Below are 23997 nucleotides of genomic sequence, written 5' to 3'. Positions count from 1 at the left end.
TTCCGCGGAAGGAATTTGCTGCTGTGGCTCCGTTCCAGGGCGGTTGTTCCAAGCCCGGCCCTGGAGGGGTTGCGCGTGATGACTGGGCCTTTGCCCTGCTTTTCCCTTCTCTGTCCTTCAGAGGACCCAGCTGCCCCCCGGTTTCCCCAACATCGACATGGGCCCCCAGCTGAAGGTGGTGGAGCGGACGCGGACGGCTACGATGCTGTGTGCTGCCAGCGGCAACCCTGACCCCGAGATCACCTGGTTCAAGGACTTCCTGCCCGTGGACCCCAGTGCCAGCAACGGGCGCATCAAGCAGCTGAGATCAGGTGAGTGCAGGTGGCCAGGAGGATCTGGGAGCCACAGAGGGCAGCAGGGGGAGGGCAGCATCTCCAGGGCCCAGGCCCTGTGGGCTGATGGGAGGTAGAAAGGCGGAGATGGGGGGCAGCCGTGCGGGGCACTGACGATGGGTGTGTCTTCCGAGCTGGACCAGTGGGGATATAATGGGGCACAGACTGGCAGGGGTGATGGAGCTGTGGTAGATGATAGGAGGAGAGTTCTTTATTGCTGAGTGGGCATATAATGGGCCGTTTTGCACAGTGAGTTCCCAGTGAGGCACAGAGGATGGTGGCTGTCTGCGGTGCCCAGCAGTGAGGACACAGGGGGACAGACAGGCAGAGAGGATGGGAGCCACGGAAGGTGGCCTAGGGAGAGGGTCTTCTGTGCTAAAGTAGTAGGCGTCTCCAGAGGAGAGAGTGAGACACAGGCAGGTAAGGTGTGGGGAACCATGGGGAGCTGCAGGCATAGTGTCTCCAAGGCGGAAGCAGTAAGGAAGCTATGGGCAAAGGCAGGCAGAGGATGGTGGTGAGGTCTGTCTTTATGGGGCACAGACAGGCAGCCTAGCCTGCTTGTCTAGGCCCGGGCTGGGCTAGGGGCCTGGGGGCAGAGCACAAGGCCTCGGTCACCTCAGGGATGGAGCACAGTTGTCTCGGCATAGCACCCACGTGCCCCATCTGTGCGTCCATGTGTCTGGGGGCTGTGTGTGTCTTGTGTCCGTTTTCCCTGCTTCACGACACGTCCATGTGTTTGTCTGGGCTCCCTGTGTGATCTGACCTGTGGCACATGCAGCCATGCCATCAGCACATGGTTCGCCTCCTCCCTCCCAGGGCAGAGCTTGTCTGTGCGCATCTCAGCCACATGTGTACCCATGTTACCGTCCCTTCCGTGCACCTGTACCCAGTGCAGTCCCCCCACGTGCACGCATCTCGGGCACAGTCCCTGTGCGTGCAGACGCGGGTGGTGGGGCTGTGCCCGTGTGCACTCACGCATGTTTCAGTCCATTGTGGGTGCACACGTTGGAACACACCTCTTTTTGCTTTCTCTCCCCTTCCTCTGAGGACTCCGCCTGGGAGCCAGCCGTGCCTGAGGCCTCCCAGTCGTTCTCAATGCCCCTTACTCACTGCCCGGCCACATCTTCCCAGGACCCTGTCCGCCCACCCTCTGCTTTCTGCTTCCCTCCCCAGGGAAGACCCAGGCCCTGAATAAGGGCGGACATTAAGACCAGAATTTCTGCACCTGGGAGAGAGATAGCCTGACCCCCCCCCCCCGACCTGTCCAGAAATATTTGCAGCTTTGGGGGTTCAACTGGGGAAGTGATGGCAACCTTGGGAATCCAGTTGCTTCCCTGCCGGCTTCCACCATTGTCTCCCCTATATAGTGAAGTGATTAAGAGCATGGACCTCAGGACCCGATGCCGGGGTCAGGTGTCAGCTGTGTCCTAGAGCAGGTCCTCTCTGGGTCTCGGTCCCTGGCGCTATTGTGAGGGGCCCAGGATGGAACGCCTGGCACATAGTAGGTGCTCAGTGAACGTAAGCTGCTTTATGAATCCTAATAAATCTGATTACTCTGCCTCTCCCTCCGCACCCCGCACCCACGAGTTTACAGGCGTCTGCACAACCACCCGTTAATGATCCTGTTCTCTCTTTCTTGTCCCTCTGTTGTAAACGTTCAGAAACCTTTGGTAAGTCTCATTTCTTCACCATGTCAACAACTAACGCTCCCTCTGTGTCCCCCTGTCCCTCCCCCTCAGACTAACAGCCACCGTGACCGTAACTGTGACCCACTCCACGTGGCATGTTTACTAACCCAGCCCTCCCCAGTCAGGCGCCAGGGAGCTGCAGAGAGAGGAGCCCAAAAGGGAAAGAGGAAAAAAGGCCACACGGGGCATTCCAACCCCAGGTTGGGTGCTGAGGGGAAATCAGGAGCTTTGCATACAACAACCTACCTGCCCCATTCTGGGCCTTGGCACTGCTGGAAAAAGGCAAAGTGACAGAAGCCCGGGGTCCGGGGCTGCAGTGAGACGGGAGTTTTCTAACTGTGCTGATCATGGGCTCTGCTCATCCTCTTTTCCCAGCATCTAGCCTGAATTCCCTGAAACCAGTTGCTGGGCTAATTCTTACTAAGGTGAGAATGACTGGTAGCGGCCCATGATTTTTCCTTCTTATGTTTCTTTGGCTACATCTTTTTCCTCTCACTACAGTGGCCATGGTCTATTTGGGCATCTTGGGAAGAAGTCCTGTTCGCTAGCCTCTAGCTTCTACCATCATAATCTATGTGTAGTGAAATAGCCCAAAGCAAGGGCTGACCCAGACTCCCAACTGCCCTAGATTCTAGTTCTCCACGTTGCAGCCTTAGGCAAATTCTCATTTCTTCTCAGTAAAGAGGAGAGAGTGGCCTTGTCAGGTTGAGGATTTTGTGAGAGAGAACATGGTGGTTCCAAAAAGTTCAGGCTAGAGAGCCCCCGACCTGATAGGCTGGATAGCTGAGTTCAAGGCCCACCCCTGCCTTTGACTCATGGTGTGACAATTCCCTGGCCCTTCTGGGCCTCAGTTTGCCTATCTGTAAAATGGGCCTGGGCCATGCAAAGGAGCTGGTTTGTTTTTTTTCACCCTCAACATCTCTGCCCTGGCCTTGGGGTCCCCTTGTCCTCAGCAGGGTTATGAGCTGTCATGGGGGGAGTTGGTGAGATACCCCCTTTCCCCTGGAAGATGAGCAGAGGGTGGGGCACTCTAGTCCGGGACCTCCTTTTCCTGTCCCCTGAGTTGTCTCTGCCCCCGTACCCACGTGGACACCCACACAGCCCTTTTTTCCTCTTTTCCTTTTGGAAGTAAAGGAGACTGCAGGCCCTCCCTCGCCCTTTGACCCCCTTCACTACCCTCCCCTGTCTTTCCTACTTGGCCTGTCTGTAACACCTTCCCTTTGCTTTATTAATGCCCGGCCCTGGGGCACTAACCCGTCTCCCACTGTCTCTAACACGATTCCTGAGATCCCTACTGCTCCCTACCCCTCCCAAGAAGGAAAAAAGGAAGGGAGGTCATCGACCTCCCTCCCTCCACCCAGAAGGAAGGCAGCCAGCAGGCCTGGCCCGGCACAGACCTCCGGGGCCTCGATGCCCTCCCTCCCCAGGAGTGCCTGCCTGCCTGCCTGTGGGAAGCCCTCCTGACTGACAAGCCCTCAGACCCACCCCGCTCCTGGGAGCCTGGCCCCCTCTCCTCGGCGGGGTCTGCAAGGTCCTTAGACCCAGGCTGGCTCGGCTCATGGCCTGGCCTGACCCCCCGGCCCCCAGGACTGCCTCCCGTCGTTCACCTGACTCTCTCTGCTTCCCTTACAGAAAGCACTCCGATCCGAGGTAAGAGGCTCTCTACTCACTCACCCACCCACTCATGCTCTCTTGCTGCCCACCCCGCCCCCCAGGCTCCATGGGGGGCTGCCCCGGGCCCCCCTCCACATGTCTCCTCCTCGACACCCTGCCCAGAGTTCTTCCATTCTCTGTGTCTATGTTGCTGTCTGTGGCTCGAGGGCTGAGTCCGGCCATGGTGGCTCCTCAGGCCACCTGGCTGCAGGCGTGGGGCCGCCTCCTGCTCAGGCGCCTCCCATGCCCACCCAGAGTGGGAGAGGCCAGACTGTGACCATTGCTCTGTATGCAGCCCTTGTCCATCTCCAGCCTCCGTTTTCCCATCAGTAAAGTGAGTGTACCAGCACAGAAGGGGTCTCCCAGCTCTGCAGCTTGGATCTGGAGGTTGCAGCCTGAGGGATCAGGGAGACAGGCAGTCTCAAAGGTCTGACTTTAGCCCCAGAGAATAGACTAGAATGGGCCTGAATAGGAGCCCTAGGAAAGAGTCCGTGTCTAATTCGGTGTTTCTATGAAATGCAATGTGAGCTGGGCAGCCTCTCTGCCCTCTCTGGGCCTCTGTGGTAATACTTGCCTTCCTGCTTCCACAGAGCCTTGAAGTTGGGGGAAAGTAGGAATGTTAATGGGCAGACCCTCCTCCGCTTCCCAAGTGACGGGTCCCTTGTCACTCCCCTGGGGCAGCCACGAACAAAGCTAGGAGGCGGGGTCTGCTGGAGCTTGGACTGGATTTCCGGAATCTTGGTGCCAGGGACCCTGACCGAAGCCTGCGATTCTAACCACTTGGAGATACTCACGTCTTCATTTACAGGTCCCTGAGCACGCGGCTCCAGGCCTGTGATTCGGACCCGCTCAGAGAGGTCCACTCCTCTGCACTTACTTGTGGACGTGAGGCTGTGCCGTGCCCTAGGTTTTGGTTTCAGGATTCCGCGGGGAAGTCCTGGGCTCATTCCCATTCACTCACGGGCACTGTAGTGCTCGATCGCAGCCTGTGCTTTCAAGTGTTCTTGAGAAGTTTCATTCATTCTTCTGTGTTCGTGGGAAGTGGCGTCTGCTTTGGGCCTGTGATTTCTAATGTGCTGAGGGGAACTTGGCCCTGTTTTCATTGACCTCGAGGGCACGCAGAGCTGTGATTTGGGCCTGTGGTTTTAAATATGCTTGAGAGAACTGGCCTGTTTAAATTTTTATCCGCTCATGACCAACAAATCCTTTGAGTCAGGCTCAGTGGGTCTCAACCTTCCTGATGCTGCGACCCTTTAATACAGCTCCTCATGTTGTGGTGACCCCCAACCATAAGATGATTTTCGTTGCTATTTCATAACTGTCATGTTGCTACTGTTATGAATCTTAATGTAAATATCTGATATGCAGGATGTATTTTCATTGTTACAAATTGAACATAATTAAAGCATAGTGATTAATCACAAAAACAATATGTAATTACATATGTGTTTTCCGATGGTCTTAGGCGACCCCTGTGAAAGGGTCGTTCGACCCCCAAAGGGGTCGCGACCCACAGGTTGAGAACCGCTGACCTGTCGGCAGGGGTGACCCAGTCCTGACGTTTTGTTCAAACACCTTAAAGAATGACAGCCCTGCCTCTGTTGACTAACGGCACTGGGGGCTCCGGGACCCGTGTTGCACACACACGTGAGGAACCCAGACCTATGTTCCCGTACACACGGGCACTGGGTAAAACCCGCACAGCACCCCAGCTCCCGGTTCCCACATCACCAGGGTGGCCCGTCGGGTCCCCAGGGTCTCGGAATGACCGCTGTGGGTTGCAGATGCTAACCCGTCTCTCCCTTTGCCTGGGCAGCGTCACTCCTGCCTTTGCAAACACACCTTCATGGCACACGCTCCCCCGGCTGGTAGTTCATGTTGGCAGCCGTTTATGAAGCCCCAGCCCCATGACCAGCCGCTTTTACGGTGACAGTGGTGTGTTCAGGATGGTATGGGGCTAGGCACGGGGCTGGGGGGCGGGGGGAGACGAGCCAGGGGGGCGCCGGCTAACGCAACTCTTTCGTCTGCCTCTCCGGCCCAGCCAGAACCAGAGCCGGGCCAGGTGGGGCTCTGGGAGAGCCCTCCGGGCACCCCTGGGCCTCCCCTGACGGGGCAAACTCTCTCCCCTCTCCCCACAGGGGCTCTGCAGATTGAGAGCAGCGAGGAGACCGACCAGGGCAAATATGAGTGCGTGGCCACCAACAGCGCCGGCGTGCGCTACTCCTCGCCTGCCAACCTCTACGTGCGAGGTAGGGAACGCCGTATCCAGGTCGAAGGCAGGGACCCGCCCCATCCCATCCTCCTCCTGGGGCTCGCAGCCTCTGGGCTCCCCTGTCCCCTGCAGACCTGAGCAGGAGGGCACCCGTGCCCAGTCGAGGCAGCACCTTGGGCCAGGCGGCGCCCCTCTCCAGATCTCAGTTTCCTTGCCTATAAAATGGGGCAGTTAAGTCCCCACCCCTGTGCCTTGTGATGGACGCCCGAGTCGGGTACCGGCCTTGGAGGGGGGTAGCAGGAGGGAACAGGGCAGGGCCTGGTAGGGGGGGTCAGGTCAGTCTTGAGCCTACAGGGCCGGGGGAGTCTGCAGGCCTCTGCCCCAACCCGCCCGCCCACCCCAGTCAGCTTCTTCTGTGGTGTGTCGTGCGTGCCTCCCTTGTCATGTGCTCGCTTCGCTTCTCCAAAATCCGTGACCTCGTAACTCGCCTCACTGCCCCCCCCTCCAGCGCCCTCCATCTAAGAGTTGGGGAGGGGTCTTCGAGGGTGCCCCCCATGCTGGCCCTCAGCCTTCCTCGAGCCCAGTGCTCTCTCCCAGTCACCCTCAGAAAGGACTCGTGGGGGCCAGAGCGAGACCAGGGCACAGCCGCACCTGCCCCCAGCGCCCCCGGGGTCTGTCCAGCCAGCCAGGCTTCTCCCGCCCGAGGCATGGGGCTCTTGCCCCAGCCCCGCCCCCCCCCCCAGGAAGCCCCTGGAAGCATCTACACATACTTCCTTTGGGGTCCCTTGGCCCCTCAAAGACCCTGGGGGCTCCCCTGCCCCCAGATGTGTCTGCAACCCCCTTATCCCTGTGCTGCTTCTCTTCGGTCCTTTCAGAAATTTTAATCCGCCTCCTCCACTGTTCTCGTTCCTCCACCTCCTGCCTGATCAGATTTGTGGTAGAAACAGCTTCTGCCTGCCTGCCGTTCAGACCTCAGGGCTGTCCCTGTCCCAGCTGGCTCTGTACCCTTGACGCCAGCACGGCCCTCCTCCAGGCCTCAGTTTCCCCATTCGACACCCCTGCCATGCTTCACCCGGGAGGCGGGCGGCTCCTCCCTCACCCACTGCCCACCAAGCACCGCAGCCCACCGGCCCGGAAGCCGCTCCTTGGTTCTGCACCTTGGGTTTTGCATCTGCTCTCTGAGGAGGAGGCTGCATGGAGGGAGGGGACGGGGACGCGGGCGGGCGGGTGGGCAGGCAGGGCAGGGGGCACGCATTTGATCCGCTGCCACGGCCCCTCTGGTGAGTTCTAGTGCGTCCATGGCTCCAACTGACTGGTCTTTGTCTAACCTGCTTATTTTTCTGCAAACACCTGGGATGGGGTGTAGCAGTCTGGCAGAGCTCAAGCAGGGTGGGGGCGGGCCTCTAGCCGGGCTGTGCCGAGGAAGAGGGGCCCTTGTGTCCTCAGCCCCCCAGAGGTGGGGTCCCCGGCATGTGCCTCCTTCCTTTGGGGGGGTATCCAGCCTCCCAGTCTTTGCCTGGGTCTCAGACGCTCCATAATTGAACTTAAAAAAAAGAATTGTGGAAGGCAAGTATAGATCGTGTTTGTCAAGGAAGGAGTGGAGGAAAGGAAAAAGGTCATTGCTGTTCTTTTTTATTTTTTAATTTTATTTTTATTTTTTGGTTTAAAGAAAAGAAAACAACAAACGATTGCAGCTTTTAGCCTTGGGAAGTCCTCTTTTTACTCTCTGTATCTCCCCTATTTTTTCTCTCCTCCCCATGTCATTGTGTTCTGCATCAAACCCCCTTTACATCCCTCAGAGCTTCGAGAAGGTTGGTGTGTTTTTTTCTTTTTTACTTTCTTTACCCACATTTTTACATTCTGAAAGTGACACACACACACACCACACACAAACACACACACGAAATACACACAGACACACACATGGACACACAGACACGCACATGGAAAATGCTAGAGAAATGAACTAAAAAAAAAAAAAGAACGGAATGCGAATAATAAGCGCAAAGCAAACAAAACAAAAAACCGCCAAGCGTGAGCAAAAATCCAGAAAGACACGAAAATCTCAGCCGCGCCCAGCCCGGCCTAGGGCAGGCCGCACACATGCGATGCTTGCATTGTGGTCGCCTCTATGCATCCTGTTGGTAATGTTGTTGCTAAGTTTTTTGCACTCCTCGTCGTCATGGTAACTTGGGCCTGATGCATGCTGGGAGAATGTAAAAATTTCTCTGCATGCCACTCTTGTCGGTTCGGTTTGGTGAATTCCCAACGCCTTCTGTTGGAGTGTTTCTCGTCTTCCGTTCCGTTTTTCTCTTTTGGTTTTCTTCATTTTTCTTTCTTTGTTCCTTTTGTTTAATTATGAGGTTTTTTTGTTTTGTTTTGTTTCATTTTGGGGGGGAGGGAATCGTTATTTCCCCCCCTCCCATCCCTTTCACCCAGCCCCCTCCTCCTCCAAAGCGTTTTGTCTTTGGTTCTGTCTTGTGTTTCTGTGCTATTTGATTTCGGTTTCTTGGGCTGAGCTGTTCTGTGGTTGTTCTCCAAACGCATTGTGATTTACAAGCCAGTGTTCCTGTCCCAACTACCACCTGGGAGGGTGGAGGTCCCACAGCTGGGATGCTGGGCAGAAAGTGACCGCCCGGGTTCAGGGGGTGGGCGCATAGACAGATGATGGGAGGTGGTCATAAGTTGGTGGGGTGTGTGGGATGAGCAGCCCAATTTGCCTGACCCTCCCCAGCCAGCCCCCTTGTACCCAGATCTGGCACCTCAGCCTTGCCAGGCAGCAGTGTGGGAAGGGGACTTAAGCAGGCAGGTTCCCATCGTCTGCCTCAGCATGAGACCACCTCCCACTCTCCCAAACAGCCCCCCCAAAAAACAGGCATTTGCAGTACAGCTGAATGGGCCGTCGGCATTTTGAGTTCTTGTTCGATGTAGTGACAAGTCCAAATGTGGGACGTGGCTCCCTTAAACCGGACCATCCTCCCAAAATGATGCATGCTTGACACTTAGGCAGCATTCAGAATGGCGGCTGGTGTGTGACTTCGTGGGGCCTGGCTGGGCACAAACACGGAACCGCCCCTCAGAACGTGTAGCATGACAGACTGGGGAAGTACTTCGCCAGATTCCCGGCCTCCGCCTCCCCGGCAGCGTCGGCTGATTCCCCCACCACCTCGCAGGCTCTGGGTCTAGTCACAGGTGTCTTTTGTCCAGACATAGAGCACGGTCACTTTCTGAGTCCCTGAGCATCAGAACTGTGGAGCCTCTCCGCCCCTCTCTCTGCCTCCCCGATTCTCTCTGCCTTTCTCTCTGTCAGCTCTCTTTCTCTCTGTGTCTCTCTCTCTGTCAGCTCTCTTTCTCTCTGTGTCTCTCTCACTCGCAAACCTTCAGCGATGCATGCTCCCATCATTTGCTCCAACCCCCAAACCAGCCTCCAGTAATATCCACTTAGATTCCTAATCTCCAGCCCCAGCCACGCCCCAGCACAGATGGTCACTGAGGGCAGAGGCAGCCTCTCTGGGGTCCCCTTTTCCCCCCCTTGTCCCTTCACTTAACTCCCAATTATTAAGCCTAGGGCCAAGTTGGCAAGAGGAGTTTGGATGCAAAAAGAGGAGATGTATTTCTCTTGTCTTTTTTAATCCACGGTGAGAGCGTCAGGCTGACCCTCAAGGAAGTTCCAAAAGACGGAAGAGAGGGGTCTCCCAGCCCCTCTACCAAAATCATGTCCCAGTGAGTTGGAGCTGAGGGTCTCTGAAGGCCACTTGGACTTTGGGGGCAGTATTGCCTAGTGGTGAGAGCACAGACTCTGTGCTCCAGCAGACGCGGGTTCAAACCCTGCCTCTGCTTCCTGGCTGTGTGGCTTTGGGCTAGTCACCATTTCCTCTTCTAAACAGTAAGGATCATTAGTATGCCTAGCTCACAGGGTAGCTGGGAGGATTCCATCCAGCTAATTAATGCTCCTCAAGTGCCCTGTGTAGTGCATGGCACAGAAGAAATGGCTGGTGGGGTTGTGGTAGAACAGGGAAGTAAAGCGTTCAAGCAGATGACCTGGACCAGGCACTGGCCTTGTTTGGGGACCTCAGTTTCCCTGTTACGTCCTTTGCAGATCCCCTGTTTGCATAAGATGGCTTATGGGAAAGTGCTTTGAGAAGAAGGGCAGAAGCTAATTCATTTGCTCAGATCTCATTTTTTGCTGGTGCTTTTCTGAGGCCATTTCATGATCTCATTTTCTCCTGGCTCCAAACCCATTCCCGTGAGATCAGTGGCCTCCCCAGAGCCACGTCTCTCCTCCTGTGCCCTGTCATTCCCCCAGGCAGCTCTGTGGCCACAGTATCAGAAGCGGGGGGAAAAAATAAAGGCCCAGTGTGGGTGCTAGGCTACCCTTGCAGATAAGTCCCAGCCCACCCCACGAGATCTGGGCCACCTGGCACATTCTGCCCTCGAGGCTACAAGCATTTACATTGTTGCCGGAGCAGCCAGCCCTGGGAGTTAATTGCAAAGAATTTCCAAATCTAACTCTTTTTTTTCAATTCACAATCTCCAGCTTTGCTGATCCTGGGTTGTTTAGGGGGTGGACTATTCAGACTTGCCCTTCTCCTGAACTTCATCTCTGAGATCCAAAGGCCCAAAGTCAAAACCAGGCCCATTTTGTAATTCAGCTGGCAGCTGCACTCCCAGAACTCCCCTGGGGAGGTGCAGCCAAGGCTTTTGACAAGCTGGGAAGATGCCAGACTATATGCTCCCTGGCTGTTAAAGTTGTTTTTTCTCTTTAAAACCGTAAGCCGTGAAGGTGTGAATTCGTGGCCAAAGATGGTATCTTTCCCGCTTGGTCTAGCGACGGAGCTTCATCGAACCACGATGCACAGGACCCAGGAAATGGTGTGCCACACAGCCCTGTGGTGGGGACACGCAGGGAGAACGCAGAGCAGCTGGAGGGAGACCTGGGGAATAACTTTCACTTTCCAGGGACTTAAGATTAGGGTTTTGGAGGAGGCCATGTGGGGCTGGCGTCACTTACCGCCGGCCTCGAATGCCGAGCTGAGAACCTGGGGCTCGGTGCCCATCACCAGAGGGAGATCTAGATTGCCCAGTGCCGAGGTGTTCCTCAGAACCTTTCATTTGAGACCCGTCCCCCGGTCTTTTCATATCAACTCATATTACGGAATTTTATAGGACAGATTGTTTTTAAAATTAAATTTCTGGCACTCAAGCCATATAATTAGTGGACATGACCTCTGAGTGCTCCCCTTACCTCTTGGCCCCCCGAAACAGGAGTAGTTGAAGATATTGGTCCAAAGATATTGGGCCTGGAACCCCTCTCCCCTCCTCTATCTCCAGAAAGACTTCCCGTGGGGCCTGCTGGCCAGCTCCCCAGTCCTGCCGATTAGACCCAGCCACGCTGCCCCCAAGGGCCCGGACTTGCCCCTGGGGGGTAGGCGATGGCAGATCAGGCCCCAGCCCTTCTCCTCATCCCACCCCACCCGGGGCTCCAGGGTGGGCTTGGTGGGCTTGGCGGGCGGCGGGAGGGCGGCGCTCTGCAGGAACACTGAGCTCTAGACCCCTCTCGCCTGCTGCCTGCCTCACACTCTTTGCATTGCTGTTTCCTCTGTTTTTGGTGGGGGTGAGGGGACCATTAGATTACACCTCGTCATCCGGAAAGCCCGCGTCCCAGCTGCAGCAAAGGGGGCCAGGGGAGCCCGTCGATTGGCCAGATCTCATCCCGTTTTCTGCTAGAACACAGCAGCAAAAAGCACGGGGGGGAGAGGGCATGAAGAATAAACACCAATAGAAAAATCGATAGTGCAGCCAAACATCCTCTCAAAACGCCAACTTGCCAAGGCCGCTGGTCAGCCCGTGGGCCAAGGGTCCAGCCAGGTCCCTCCAGGCCTCGCATGCTACCTGATGGCGGAGGGAGCTGGTGGAGGGAGGAGGGAGGCAGGATGGTGGGGGGCTGGGGGGCAGATGCATAGAGCAGGCCGTACCCACCCTCCCTGGGCTACAGGCTGAGGTTCAGTGGAGGGGCTGAGAAGCGGGACTGGAAATGAGGCCTCGGAGCCCCTCCCTTCCCCTGACAGGTGTAATCTAAGCTTCAACCCGTGGAGGCTGCAGAACTTGTGGCGTCTCTCCCCTGCCCTCCCCACCCTCACCCTCATTTTGGAGTCCAGAGAAGCATCCGGTAGCTTCTCTCACCCCAAAATGCCCAGCAGAGCCCCCCCCCCCCCCTCGGAGCTGCGGCTTGCTGAACCATGGAGATGTCTGACACTGTCGAGTTCCCTACCTAGTGCTTCAACCAGATCACCTCACTTTTGAGTTTCCCCTTCCCCTCTCCCCCACCCTTCTCCCCTGAACCCCACTTTTGGTTTTTGAGTTTCTGCCTCTTCCTGCTTGGGGGAGGGGTCGTCTCCCGGTTGCTTTGATGGTTTTTGAGTTGTTTTTCCATGTGAATCGGGGTTTGAAGCGACCCACCCCCTCCCAAACCCGCCACCCCCCCACCGCCCACCTTCCTGACCCCTCACCCACGCGGGTCCCCCCGCTGGGACCCCCCGGCTACTCGGTGATGAGAAGAGCTGGAATCGAGAGCCAGCTGGAGCGTGCTGAGGACCAAGGCTGGTGTGGTCCCCTTATAACCCGCCTGGACCCTCCATTCAGGTCGGTAATTGGGGGCGGGGGTCCCGCGGGGCCGCCCTGTCCCGTGGGCTCCGCGCCCACCTTACTTTCTCACCCGCACCTCAGACTCGCAGCCGGGGGTGGAGAGATGACGTGGGTGGGTGTCAGCACCAAACTGGGCAGAACACAGGGTCAGCCGCCCGTCCTTGCCAGCGGGGAGGATGCCTGGGAACCTCGCGAGACCCCCGTGGGGGGGCCTGCGTCACCTGGTGCCAAAGGGCAGAGTCCTCCCCACACTCGTGGCAGACCAGCCCTCTTCCCACAGCCCACCCTGAGGAGAGGATGGGGTGGTGAGAAAGCAAGTGGGCAAAGTGTCTTAGGCGTCAGCTTTTATAGCTATTGGCAGAGCCGTTTAACCGATGGCTGCCGGCCATGTCGGGGATTCTAGGCACTAAAATTACTGTGGTTGATAAATGCCCTCCCACATTTAAGTGACTTACAGTTAACACCCTCACACAGCACGTCTTTTACATATTCAAGATGTATGCCTTGTCCCTACTTCTGAAAAAAAAAAGGTACTTTCCAAATTGTGATACTTCCTGAGGGAAGATTTAAAAAAAAATTTTTTTTTTTTTATTGATTTCAGGGAGGAAAGGACAGGGAGAGAGAGATAGAAACATCAATGTTGAGAGAGAATCATTGACCGGCTGCCTCCTGTACGCCCCCTACTGGGGATCGAGCCCGCAACCTGGGCATGTGCCGTGACCGGGAATCGAGCCGTGTCCTGGTTCATAGGTCGATGCTCAACCACTGAGCCACGCCAGCCGGGCATGAGGGAAGATATTTTAAGATCAGATGTGAACAGGGTCGCTTGGGCGGGATGTTGAGCCTTACAGAGGGATAAATTGGGCTCACATTTAATCTTTAAATTCTAAAGCCGGCGCTTAACGCCCTTTGATGTTCCAGCAATCCCTTTCCGTGTAAGCCTTTTACTGATGGCCCTGGGCGTTTATTATGGAGGTGGTTGGTTATCATCCAGCTGGTGGTCGCTGGGCACTATTCAGCTGGCAGCTGTGCATGGGGGTGGGGGCTTTTGCCCTCTTGGGTGTCCTCAGTGGGAAAGGACACACAAGGTTCCGAGAGCCAAATGCCAAAAAGGGACACCTGGCTATGGTTCTGCTACTGTCCACGGTGACGCGAGAGAAGGCTCGCTGTATCGCTCTATTCGAGGCAGGGGCCGGGCATTCCCGGCGTTGCTCTCTGGCCCACCACTTCCTTTGTGTCTCCCAGCTGGCCCTGGCCCCTCTCTGAGCCTCCACGCCCTCATCCACAGCCGGGCATCAGAACATTTGCCTCTCAATGTTGTTGGGGATCAAGCGAGATAGGGATTCAGTAGAAATTCTTACTCTTTCCTTTTTTAAATGCTTTAATCCTAACCCATCCCCAAACTCTCCTAAAGTAGAGGATCGAATTGGTCTTCCCAGCGGCCCGGAAGTCCAGCAGGAGACTGCACTGCTGAGCCCTGTCCTAGGCACCGCCCCAGGCAGCCTCGTAGCCTCAGGATGTCACTGATCGTCTCCATGTTGCAGATGGGGAAACTGAGGCTCCAGGAAGGTCCCAGGGCTCATTCAGCCACTGCAGTGCCCCCCACCTCTGCCCTACAGGCCTCGAGGAGCTGGTCTTATTGTGCAGTTAGTGTCTGGTCCGGTTTGTTCAGCCCTAAATGAGCAGTGGGCCTAGAGGGGCTTTATCGAGGGGCCTCCGGTGGGGCCGGGCTGGTTTGCCCCGAAGGTTCTTTCTCTGCGAGGATGTCACCTCTGTGAGGCTCTTGGGTGCTGGGTAGGGGGGCCAGACCCTGTGTTCTGCCAGGGGTGGGGGGCACCTCCCTGGGGAAGCCACAGCCCTCCTCCTTTCAGACCCCGATTTTCAGCCCCACACCCATTCCATGTTGTTGTTGTTATTTTTCTTCTTGCTTTTGGGTGTTTTGTTTTGGAAGAATTTTTTGTTTGGTTGGTGTTTTGGATTTCTCCTTTTTTCCGCTTTGTTTCTTCATTTGTTTCTCCTGGTTTGGACGTCGATGCTGTTTTCTGTCCTTGATTAATTAGCTTCCCGCGCTCATCCCCCATCGTGTTCCGTTTCCATGACAACGCAGCGTCGGGCATCCCACTCGTATGCCTCGCTGTGGATGCTGGTGGCGGTGGCTGGCCTGGACCACGTCCTCTGGCTGGCCGGACCCCATTTTCTTCCTCCAACTCCCCTCACCCTCCACCCAGCCCTGCCAGAGAGCTGCCCCCCATCTCAGAGCCCCCACCCATCACACCCCCAGTCTGTCAGCATGGCCCCTCTGTCTCCCCTCCCTGCCCTGCCCCCACTCCTTCCCTCAGGGGATGCCTTCCACATCCTCCATCCTGTCTCCAGTGTGACTCTGGACTTTTCGTGGGGCTTCCTTTTCCGAAGGGCTGCCAGCATCTTGGCCCTCCCCCTCCTCCCCACAGAGCTCCCCGCTTCTCTCTGCCTCCGTTCAGGGATTCAGAAAACAGGGGTTGGGGTTTCCACTGGGAACCCAGGCTGCAAGAGGAGGAGCCAGGCTGCCTCCCTTTATCCCCTACAGCCCCCTCCTCTGTAGAGCAGGCCACACCCCCTACCAGCACCCTCTTAGGGTGCAACTGTACCCCTTTACCATGTGAAAATTAGAGGCAGGTTGGAACGCTGAAAGTCACGTGGCCCTGTGTTGCCTTTTGAGACTCCATTCTGCCCTCTTCACAGTTAGAGACCAGACTCCTTGGCCCACCCAGGGCTGGGGACCTGCCCACGTGGCTTCCTGAAGGCCTGGTCTGAGCCAGGAACAAGCTCTTTCTGGCTGGAAGGCTTTACCAGGCTGCCCTCAGTCCTTCCCACGGCGTGTGCCTCCCCAAGGGGCCGCAAGCCATTCGGAAGTTCAGGTGCCTGTGAGCACGAACCCCTTCCTTTCCCCACACCCCCACCCAGAAACCTGCCCAACTTCTGAAAATGGAGCCCCCGAAACGCGTCCTGCTGCCTTCATGGTCTGCGAGATGGGGACCGAAGGCTGCATCCGCTTCCCCGCTAAGAAATGCACAGGACATGTCCCCGTTTTTCTCAGCGTTCAAGTTCATCCCCCACATTTATTATTATTATTATTATTATTATTATTATTATTATTATCGTTGTTGTTGTATTCTGCCAGGGCTGTGATGTGACGATGTGGCATGTCACATTGGTCACATCCGCTAGAATTAATATGCAGCATTGAAGTGGGCCCCCTCCCTCCTCCTCCTTTCTCTGTCTCCCGCCCTCTCTCTGTCCCGCTCCCTGTGTTCTCTCTTTCTCTTGCCTCCCCTGTCTCTTCTCTCTGGCACCCACATGAGTATGCACTCAGGCCCCTGAGATCCAGGCCTCTTCCATGCATTCGCTCTCTCTCCGTTCCTCTTCCTGCCTCTCTCTCTTTTTCTCTCTTTCTCCTTCTCTCAACCAATCTCTTTTGCATGCTGTTTGTGACTCTGAGAGCTGCATTTATCAATGGAAACTTGTGAGATCCGACAGAAGCTTTTAGAAGGGTTTCTATACCCAAAAACCACAAAAATTTCATTAGAGTTTCTCATCTTTTCCTGGAGGGCCCCCGGGGAAGTGGGCGGGGCCCGAGTCACCAGAGGGAAGTGGGGGGCTGAGATTCCCGGCCTGTGCCACCTGGTTCCAACTCTTCCCCTGACCTCCCCTCTCCATTCTGTCCTTCCCAGAGCCCCCCAAGTGCAGCCAGGACCCTCCGAAGCTCCCCACTTGGGAGAGCGAGTTGAGGGTCTCCTCCCTGAAGCCACATCTGTCATCAAAGATGAGAAACAGCTGATAAATTTTTGTGTTCGTAACTGTGCTGTGACCAGTCCCTCTGGTCTCTGAAACCCTGTTGCTATGAAATAATGCTTCATGTCTCTGATTATATATCGATATATCTCTCTTGTTTGTGAAGTACCTTCCTTTGAAGTTTTGGTTTCTTTGTGTTGGAATTTGGTTTTTTAATTTGGTTTCTTTGTTTTCTTTTCATTTGGAATTTTAAAAAAATTCAACTGGGGAAAAGGAAACAGCCCTGTTTATATTTAAATTGTTTTCCACTTTTTCCCCCTTTTTTTTTCTTTCTTTCCTTCTTCCTTCCTTTCTATCTTTCTTCTTGCTTTTCTTTCTTTTTCCCTCTGCATTCTGTCTACCCCCTCAACACCCAACCCCACGCATCTCCCTCCTGCCCCCAGTCCGCCGTGTGGCTCCTCGATTCTCCATCTTGCCCATGAACCACGAGATCATGCCAGGGGGCAACGTGAACATCACCTGTGTAGCCGTGGGCTCGCCCATGCCATATGTCAAGTGGATGCAGGGGGCTGAGGACCTGACACCCGAAGATGACATGCCCGTGGGGCGGAACGTGCTGGAACTCACGGACGTCAAGGACTCCGCCAACTACACGTGTGTGGCCATGTCCAGCCTGGGCGTCATCGAGGCCGTGGCCCAGATCACGGTGAAATGTAAGCGGGGGGCGGGGGGAGGCAGGTGGCCCCCTAAGCCTGGGGCAGGTGATGGGGTGCAGGTAGAACACCTCTGAGTGTTGGCTTTGGGCCTCCGTGGCTTTGAAGGGGAGAGTTCTGTGGTCAGATGTTTATTGCTTATAAATTATTCTGGGCCTGCCCCCATGGAGTGAGGCATGGTCTTGCTCTGCTGACCTCACCACCCAAAGTAGGAGACACCTGTGTAGCCATGTAGCTCTGATACAGGCTGATCAGGGCTGTGATGGGGGCCACCTAGCGCCATTCACACCCCCAGAGTAAAGGCCCCATTTCCCAGGAAAGTTAGGTCAGGGAAAGACTTTAAGTTGAAAGGGAATAAGCCAAAGGAGACGGAGCATCGTTTTAAGAAAAGGAATAGCTTATACAGAGACTCAGAGGGAACGGGAGGGTCAGGTGTGAGGACTGCAGATTCTCCCTGTGTCTCAGGTTTGTGGTGAGATTCAGAGGAAGGTACCCACAAATATTTTTCCAGCTTTAGAACAGGGGCCAGCAAACTGCAGCCCTCAGGCGGAATCCGGCCCTCAACTTGTTTTTATGAATAAAGTTTTATTGGCACACACCCATTTGTTCATGCCTTGCCTATGGAAGCTTTCTGGCTACAAAAGCAGAGCTTAGTCTCAACACAGGCCTGCAAAGCTAAAAGTATTTAGTGTCTGAGCGTTTGCAGGAAAAGTTGAATGAGCCCTAGGTCAGCTGGTTTGTTGGTCATTTTGCCGAGGGATTGAACTCTTGGTGAAGGCGTCCTGAGGCCGGTGTGGTGTGCCATCTTGGGACAAGCGGGAGAGAAAGCCACAGTTATCCAGGTGCTGAGACACAGCTGTCAACAATACTTGGGCCCTACTGGTGGGGTGGACAGACACATATGAAAATGAGATAACCTGTGTGGTGATAGGAACTGGGCAGGTAGCTTCTAGCCTCGGTGGTGAGTGAAGGCTTAAGGATGGTTTTAGAAGGAGCTGGCCATGTGGCCGTCTGGGCTTTCCAGGTACTAGAACAGCAAGTGTGTATGGGAACAGACAGAAGGGCCCTGTGGCTGAGCAGAGGGAACCACAGGGAGGGCTGTGGACTCGGGGCCGCCTGTGTTTCCTTCAAACGTGAATATTTTTCTTAAACAGCAAATATTCTTTTAAAGTAAATATATCCCGCTTTATGGGCCATCGAGCCTCTGCTGCAGCCACTCATTTCTCCGTCAGAGGGGAATAGTGGCCATTGGTCAGTGCTGCTCCAATAAAACGGTATTTACAGAAGCAGGTGCTCGCCTCTGGACCGGCGTTTGCTGACCCCGGCTTAGGTGACGGGATAGGGGTCCTTAGGCCCGATGTCACTGCCAAGGAGACCCAGGCTCAGAGAGGGCAGTTGTGTAGCTGAGAGTCACACAGCTTTCCGGGCCTGCAGGCAGCACACCCGACACGTGACCATGCCCCCCACCCGCAGCTCTCCCCAAAGCCCCCGGGACTCCCGTGGTGACGGAGAACACAGCCACCAGCATCACCATCACCTGGGACTCGGGCAACCCAGACCCCGTGTCCTACTACGTCATCGAGTATAAATCCAAGAGCCAGGACGGGCCGTACCAGATCAAAGAGGACATCACCACGACGCGGTACAGCATCGGGGGCCTGAGCCCCAACTCCGAGTATGAGATCTGGGTGTCAGCCGTCAACTCCATCGGCCAGGGCCCCCCCAGCGAGTCGGTCGTCACCCGCACGGGCGAGCAGGCCCCGGCCAGCGCGCCGCGGAACGTGCAGGCCCGCATGCTGAGCGCCACCACCATGATCATCCAGTGGGAGGAGCCCGTGGAGCCCAACGGCCTGATCCGGGGCTACCGGATCTACTACACCATGGAGCCCGAGCACCCCGTGGGCAACTGGCAGAAGCACAACGTGGACGACAGCCTGCTGACCACGGTGGGCAGCCTGCTGGAGGACGAGACCTACACCGTGCGCGTGCTGGCCTTCACCTCCGTGGGCGACGGGCCCCTCTCGGACCCCATCCAGGTCAAGACGCAGCAGGGAGGTGAGGTGCCTGCAGGAGGTGTGGCTCCTGTGGGGGCAGCAGGATCCGGGGTCCCCGCGGAGGGAGAGGCAGCGGTGCCATGTGCCTGCTGACAGGCAGCCGGCTGATCGCGCCTGGAAGCCACAGGGCGGTTTGTTGGTCCCACGCGGCTCTTTAAAATACCTTCATGCCGGCATTTCAAAGCAGGAAGTTGTCCCAGAAAACCCAAATTTCTGGCTTCCCTTGGAAAAATCTAGTTTGGCTTAGTCCACGGGGCTGCAGTCAGACACCCGATAGCTCCCCACGGCTGCGTCTGAACAAAGGGGTGCCGTTTCCAGCCGTTCTTCACAGCTGGGCCCGTGGGGGTCTGAGAGCTGCATGCCGCCCGTCTCAAAATAACCCAAAGGCAGGGGGCGGGGCGGGGGGCGTGTAGGGAGTAGGGGGGCACCTAGGTGTATGGGACCCCAGCTCTCTGCAGGTCTCTGGTCCTTTCCTCATGGGCTCAGGCTTTCTGAACCCCAAGTCTAGGAAGACTGAGGCAACCCATGCGAAGGGACAGGAGGGTGGGGACTCTGCCCCCCAGGGAGGGAAGGATGGAGCTGCACATTCCCAGTGGCGTCCCCACCACTTTCTCTGTCACTTAATTTGTGGGACGGGAAAGGCTTGGGGTGATTTGAAAAGGGGGTTTGTAAATGTTTTTCCATTGGACGCAGAGAGGGGGGAGAATTGAGGTGGACAACTGACAACCAGAGGGCAATGGGGGTCCCCTGGGAAAATAGGAGTAGTGAGAACAGTGGGAGAACATTCTGGAAGCATCGGAGACAAGCAGCCGAGCTCCACGGGAGTCTGAGGAGAAGGCGGCCACCGGGCAGGTTGGGTGCCCCGGGGTGAACCCTCCCCGCCTCCCCCATCTCTGTTCCTCTGCCTCCCCAGTGCCCGGCCAGCCCATGAACTTCCGGGCCGAGGCCAAGTCTGAGACGAGCATCGGTCTCTCCTGGAGCCCCCCACGGCAGGAGAGCATCGTCAAGTACGAGCTCCTGTTCCGGGAAGGCGACCACGGCAGAGAGGTACCGGGGCCCGCGGGGGGGCGAGGCGGCAGGGCGCTCACCGGGCCCCTCGCCTGCTTGCGCTTCCTCCCATGTCCCCCTGACGTCTGGTGTCTCTCTTCCCCCCGCTCTTTGCCCCCCATGTTGCTAATGTCCCACCTCTCTCTCCTTCCTGTTTCTCCATCTCCCCGTGTCTCTGTCTCTTCCCCCCTCCCCTCTGCCCCCTTTTCTCTCTCTTCTCTCCTGCGTCTCACTCTCTACATGATGCATCGGTGTCTGTCTCTGTGTGCCTCTCCATTTCCTTTTTTGTGTGTCTTTTTGTGTTTCTGTCTCGTTCATAATCTCTGTCTGTTATGTCTGTTTCCCTCTCTCTGTTTCTCTGTGTGTGTCCGTTTATGTCTCTGTTGGCATTTCTTTGTCTGATTCTCTGATTCTGTGTCTCTCTCTGTGTATGTCTCCATTTCTCCTGTGTCTCTCTCCCCGGCCCCTGCCCCTGCCCCCAGGTCGGGAGGACCTTCGACCCGGCCACAGCCTTCGTGGTGGACGACCTCAAGCCCAACACGGAGTATGCCTTCCGCCTGGCGGCACGCTCCCCACAGGGCCTGGGCGCCTTCACCTCGGTGGTGCGGCAGCGCACGCTGCAGTCCAGTAGGTGTCTCGCGGACCCCGCCCTCATCTTCTGGGGGGACCTCGGCCGACGCAGATGGCCTCTGCGCGTTGACCCAGGAGGAGCCTGCTGTAGGGGGTGGGGGGCGCCTCTGGCTCGTCCCCTGCTGACTCCTCGACCTCAGACATGTCCACGGGCGCTGCCTCGCTTTCCCCACCAGGGCAGTGGGTCCTACAGGCTCTGGGACCAGTTTTGTGGTTTTGCCCTTAGTTTGGGAGGAGTTGCTAGAGGGGTACGTGTGGCTGTAACAGCTCGCACCCCAGGTGGCCCTTCCCCCAACACAGGGTCTTCATGACCAAGGACAGGGGTGGCAGGAACCAGAGCCAGGGAGAGCACAGGGCCCAGTACAGGGCTCCCAGGTTCCTAGACTTCTTTGCTGTGCCTGCCCGGCCTTCCTGTCACAAGCAAGTTCCCTTTCGGCCAGGACCCTGCGGCCGGGAGCTGGCTCTGGGCCGCACCCTGGCCCCCGACACCGCCCTCCCTGCCTCCTCCGAACCCAGGACCTACACAAGCCCCTCCTGCTGTGTCCCTGCCTCCCGCTCTCTCCTCTGCTCTCTCCTCTCCGCTCAGCACAGCCTGGCGTGGCCTCTGGCGTGGCCCTCGTCGTCGTGGCCCTCCTCCCCTCCCACTTCTCAGTCAGTCCTTTAGCCACCCAGGCCTCGCACTGGAAGCGGCCTCACTGTTCAAACGTTCAAGCCCCGCCTGGGTGTGTGCACCTAGGGGGAGTCTCGGGTCAGTCGAGAATGACAGCAACTCGGGCCAGAGTGTCAGCTGCTGGGATCAGGGGCCTTGGAGATGAACCACCCCCTCCCCCCAGCCCTCCCTCTCCCCCCCCCCACCCCCCTCCATGCCGAGCCGAGCGCTCTGCAGGTCACAGGCGTCTGGGCGTGTTTGTGCGTGAGGCGATCAGTGAGGGTGTCCTGTGGCTCGGGTGGCCACGTGAGAGACTGGCACGGGTGCCGCGAAAGGTGAGTACACGCTGGTCTCAAGCAGGTTCACAAAGACGGCCCACCCTGTGTGCTCCCCACCTGCCCAGCAGCTCTGGGCTGCACAGACAGCCCAGAGCCCAAATTCACCCCACAGCCAAGAAGCACGCCTGCTCAGAAATCTTACTGTTTTTCATTCCCCCCCCACCCAGCACAATGCCTGGCACACAGTGGATGCTGCGTAAAAGGCAACTGCTTTTATCTTGATGATGCCCCGAGTCCCGTGTTTGTATTTCTGTCCACACCCACCCGCTCCCAAGATGCTGTGCAGGTTGGGCCGGATTGTGAAGGAGGCGGCCTCCAGGGTCGTCGACAACGCAGCTTTGGCCCAGCCATGCGGACCTCGGGGGCGGCCCAGGACAGGGACCAGGGGCTGGGGGAGAAGGGACTCTCCACTTCTGGCCCGGAGACGGGTGGGGCCTGAGAAAACTACAGCCAAGACTCAGGGCCAGGCGTGTCCCGGGGGCTGCGGGCTGCTTAGGCTGAACTCAAGGGTAGGTGGAGGCCAGACCACTCAGCCGTGGGTCTCCCCAGACACCGTCCCGCCCGCCTGCCTCGTCGGCACCTGTCCGGAGCTGCCGCGGCCGCACTGGGGCCGGAGCAGGGCTGTAGGCCCGCTTGCGTCTGGAGACCCACCCAGAGCTGGGTCTGGCCTTGTAGCTCAGCATCCACCATTCCCTCCCTCGTAAGAAAGTCTCATAGGTTAGCAGTTGAAGAGTGGAAGGTAGGTAACCAGACTGGGAGTGCTCTGGAAGGCGTCCTTCTTTTATTATGGTTTTCCTCATCATCATCACGTTCACTGTTGTTTTGTATTTTATTATGGTTTTGGTTTTATTTTTCCTCCCCCTTTCTCAGTGAATCCATTCCTTCCGGCACATTCCTTGAGTGGTTTTTTTGCTCCTGCCTGACTCCCTTGGGCATTTTTGGTTGGGGTGGCTGGTCAAGAAATGGGGGAGGGGACCCTAAGTGTCTGTTTTTGAAGGAGGGACCCCCAAGTGTCTGGTTCTGGTCTTTCACTTGAAGGGAGGCTGGAGGGAGATTCTAGTTGAAGCCCTGGGTTCTCTCACAGCCTGATGGCTTTGAAGACGGGGCTTCCAGGTCATCCCTGGATCCCCGGGGCCAGCACAGAGTGTGCATGTAGGAGATACTCTATAAACACGTGTTCCCTGAGCAGAGAGGCTGGCCTGATGGTGAAGGTGCTCGTGCAAGGCCAGTACATCGGGCAAGGCCAGTGACTTTCTGGGCCTCCCTCTAGCAAGGCTGACTCTTGGTCCTGGGCAGCCGAGGGAGTGTGGCTCCAGCCACCCTCAGGCCTCAGGCCTGAGCCGATAGAGGTCCAGGCTGAGGTCAGTTTTCCCAGCCTCAAGCTGAGAGAGTCCGTGGAGAACAGCTGAGCCCAGATTCAGATCCTTGCCACGTGCCCTTGGGCAGGCAACTTGCCATTTCCTGGTCTCAGTTTTTCATCTGCAAAATGGGAGGTGAGATATAAAAAGCACCAGTATGGGTGGGGGCCTGGCACACAGTAGGTACTCAGTGATAATAGAAAACCAAGCAGCTGTGTTTTGAACCTGCTTTCCCCATCTGTAACATGGGGTGGGGCTATATTATTGCTGTTCCTCTGACACACAGTAGGTGTTCAGTAAATTAATGTGTTAGATAGTAGGGGTGATAGATCTAGCTCCCTAGGAGAGTCATGAGTGTTAAATGAAGTATGATCATTGGAGTGCATTTTGAGTCTATAAAAGGCTTAGGGTGCTGGGTGTGCAAAATAGGTGCATAGAACTTGAGTTTTATTATCAGTAATGCCCATAACACAGGGCCTGGCCCATTGTAGGTGCTCAACCCATGGAGACTATTACTGTTATTTCATAAAGCCTTTTAACACACAGTAGGTGCTTAATATGTGGGAACTGTCATTGTTAGTACATTGCCTAGCACACAGTAGATGCTTCATATATGCAGCTGCTGTTTTAAATCTAAACACGGATTGTCACAGTGCTGGCATATAGTTTGCGTTCAATGAATGGACGGTATTAGCAGTTTGTCACAAGGTTAATCTCATGCCAGGTGCACAATAGGTACTCAAAACATGGAGGCGACTATTCTGCAAAGCCTGTGTTTGACACAATGTCTGGCATACAATCAGTGCTCAATAAGTGGTACTTTCTTAAAAGAGGTTGGCTTGGCACTAGGTACAAAGTAGGTGCTCAGATGGGAGTCATTGTCAGTCTGAAAGGGTCTAACATGGTG

The 23997-nt window shown here is 56.4% G+C and overlaps 1 protein-coding gene across 1 annotated transcript in view; it reads left to right on the top strand.

Moving 5' to 3' along the window:
- PTPRS (protein tyrosine phosphatase, receptor type S) overlaps nucleotides 1-23997 on the top strand; it is a 55052-nt gene that overhangs the window by 16539 nt on the left and 14516 nt on the right. The window contains 6 exon segments of the mRNA XM_023764625.1: nucleotides 124-311; nucleotides 5812-5922; nucleotides 16745-17014; nucleotides 18488-19069; nucleotides 19982-20115; nucleotides 20598-20742. Coding sequence (XP_023620393.1) covers nucleotides 124-311; nucleotides 5812-5922; nucleotides 16745-17014; nucleotides 18488-19069; nucleotides 19982-20115; nucleotides 20598-20742 — 1430 coding nt within the window.

The sequence above is a fragment of the Myotis lucifugus genome, unplaced genomic scaffold, assembly GCF_000147115.1.
Source record: "Myotis lucifugus unplaced genomic scaffold, Myoluc2.0 scaffold_341, whole genome shotgun sequence".
Lineage (NCBI taxonomy): Eukaryota > Metazoa > Chordata > Mammalia > Chiroptera > Vespertilionidae > Myotis > Myotis lucifugus.
The sequence above is the reverse complement of the archived record's forward strand: the minus strand, read 5'-3'. Positions and strand labels throughout refer to the sequence as shown.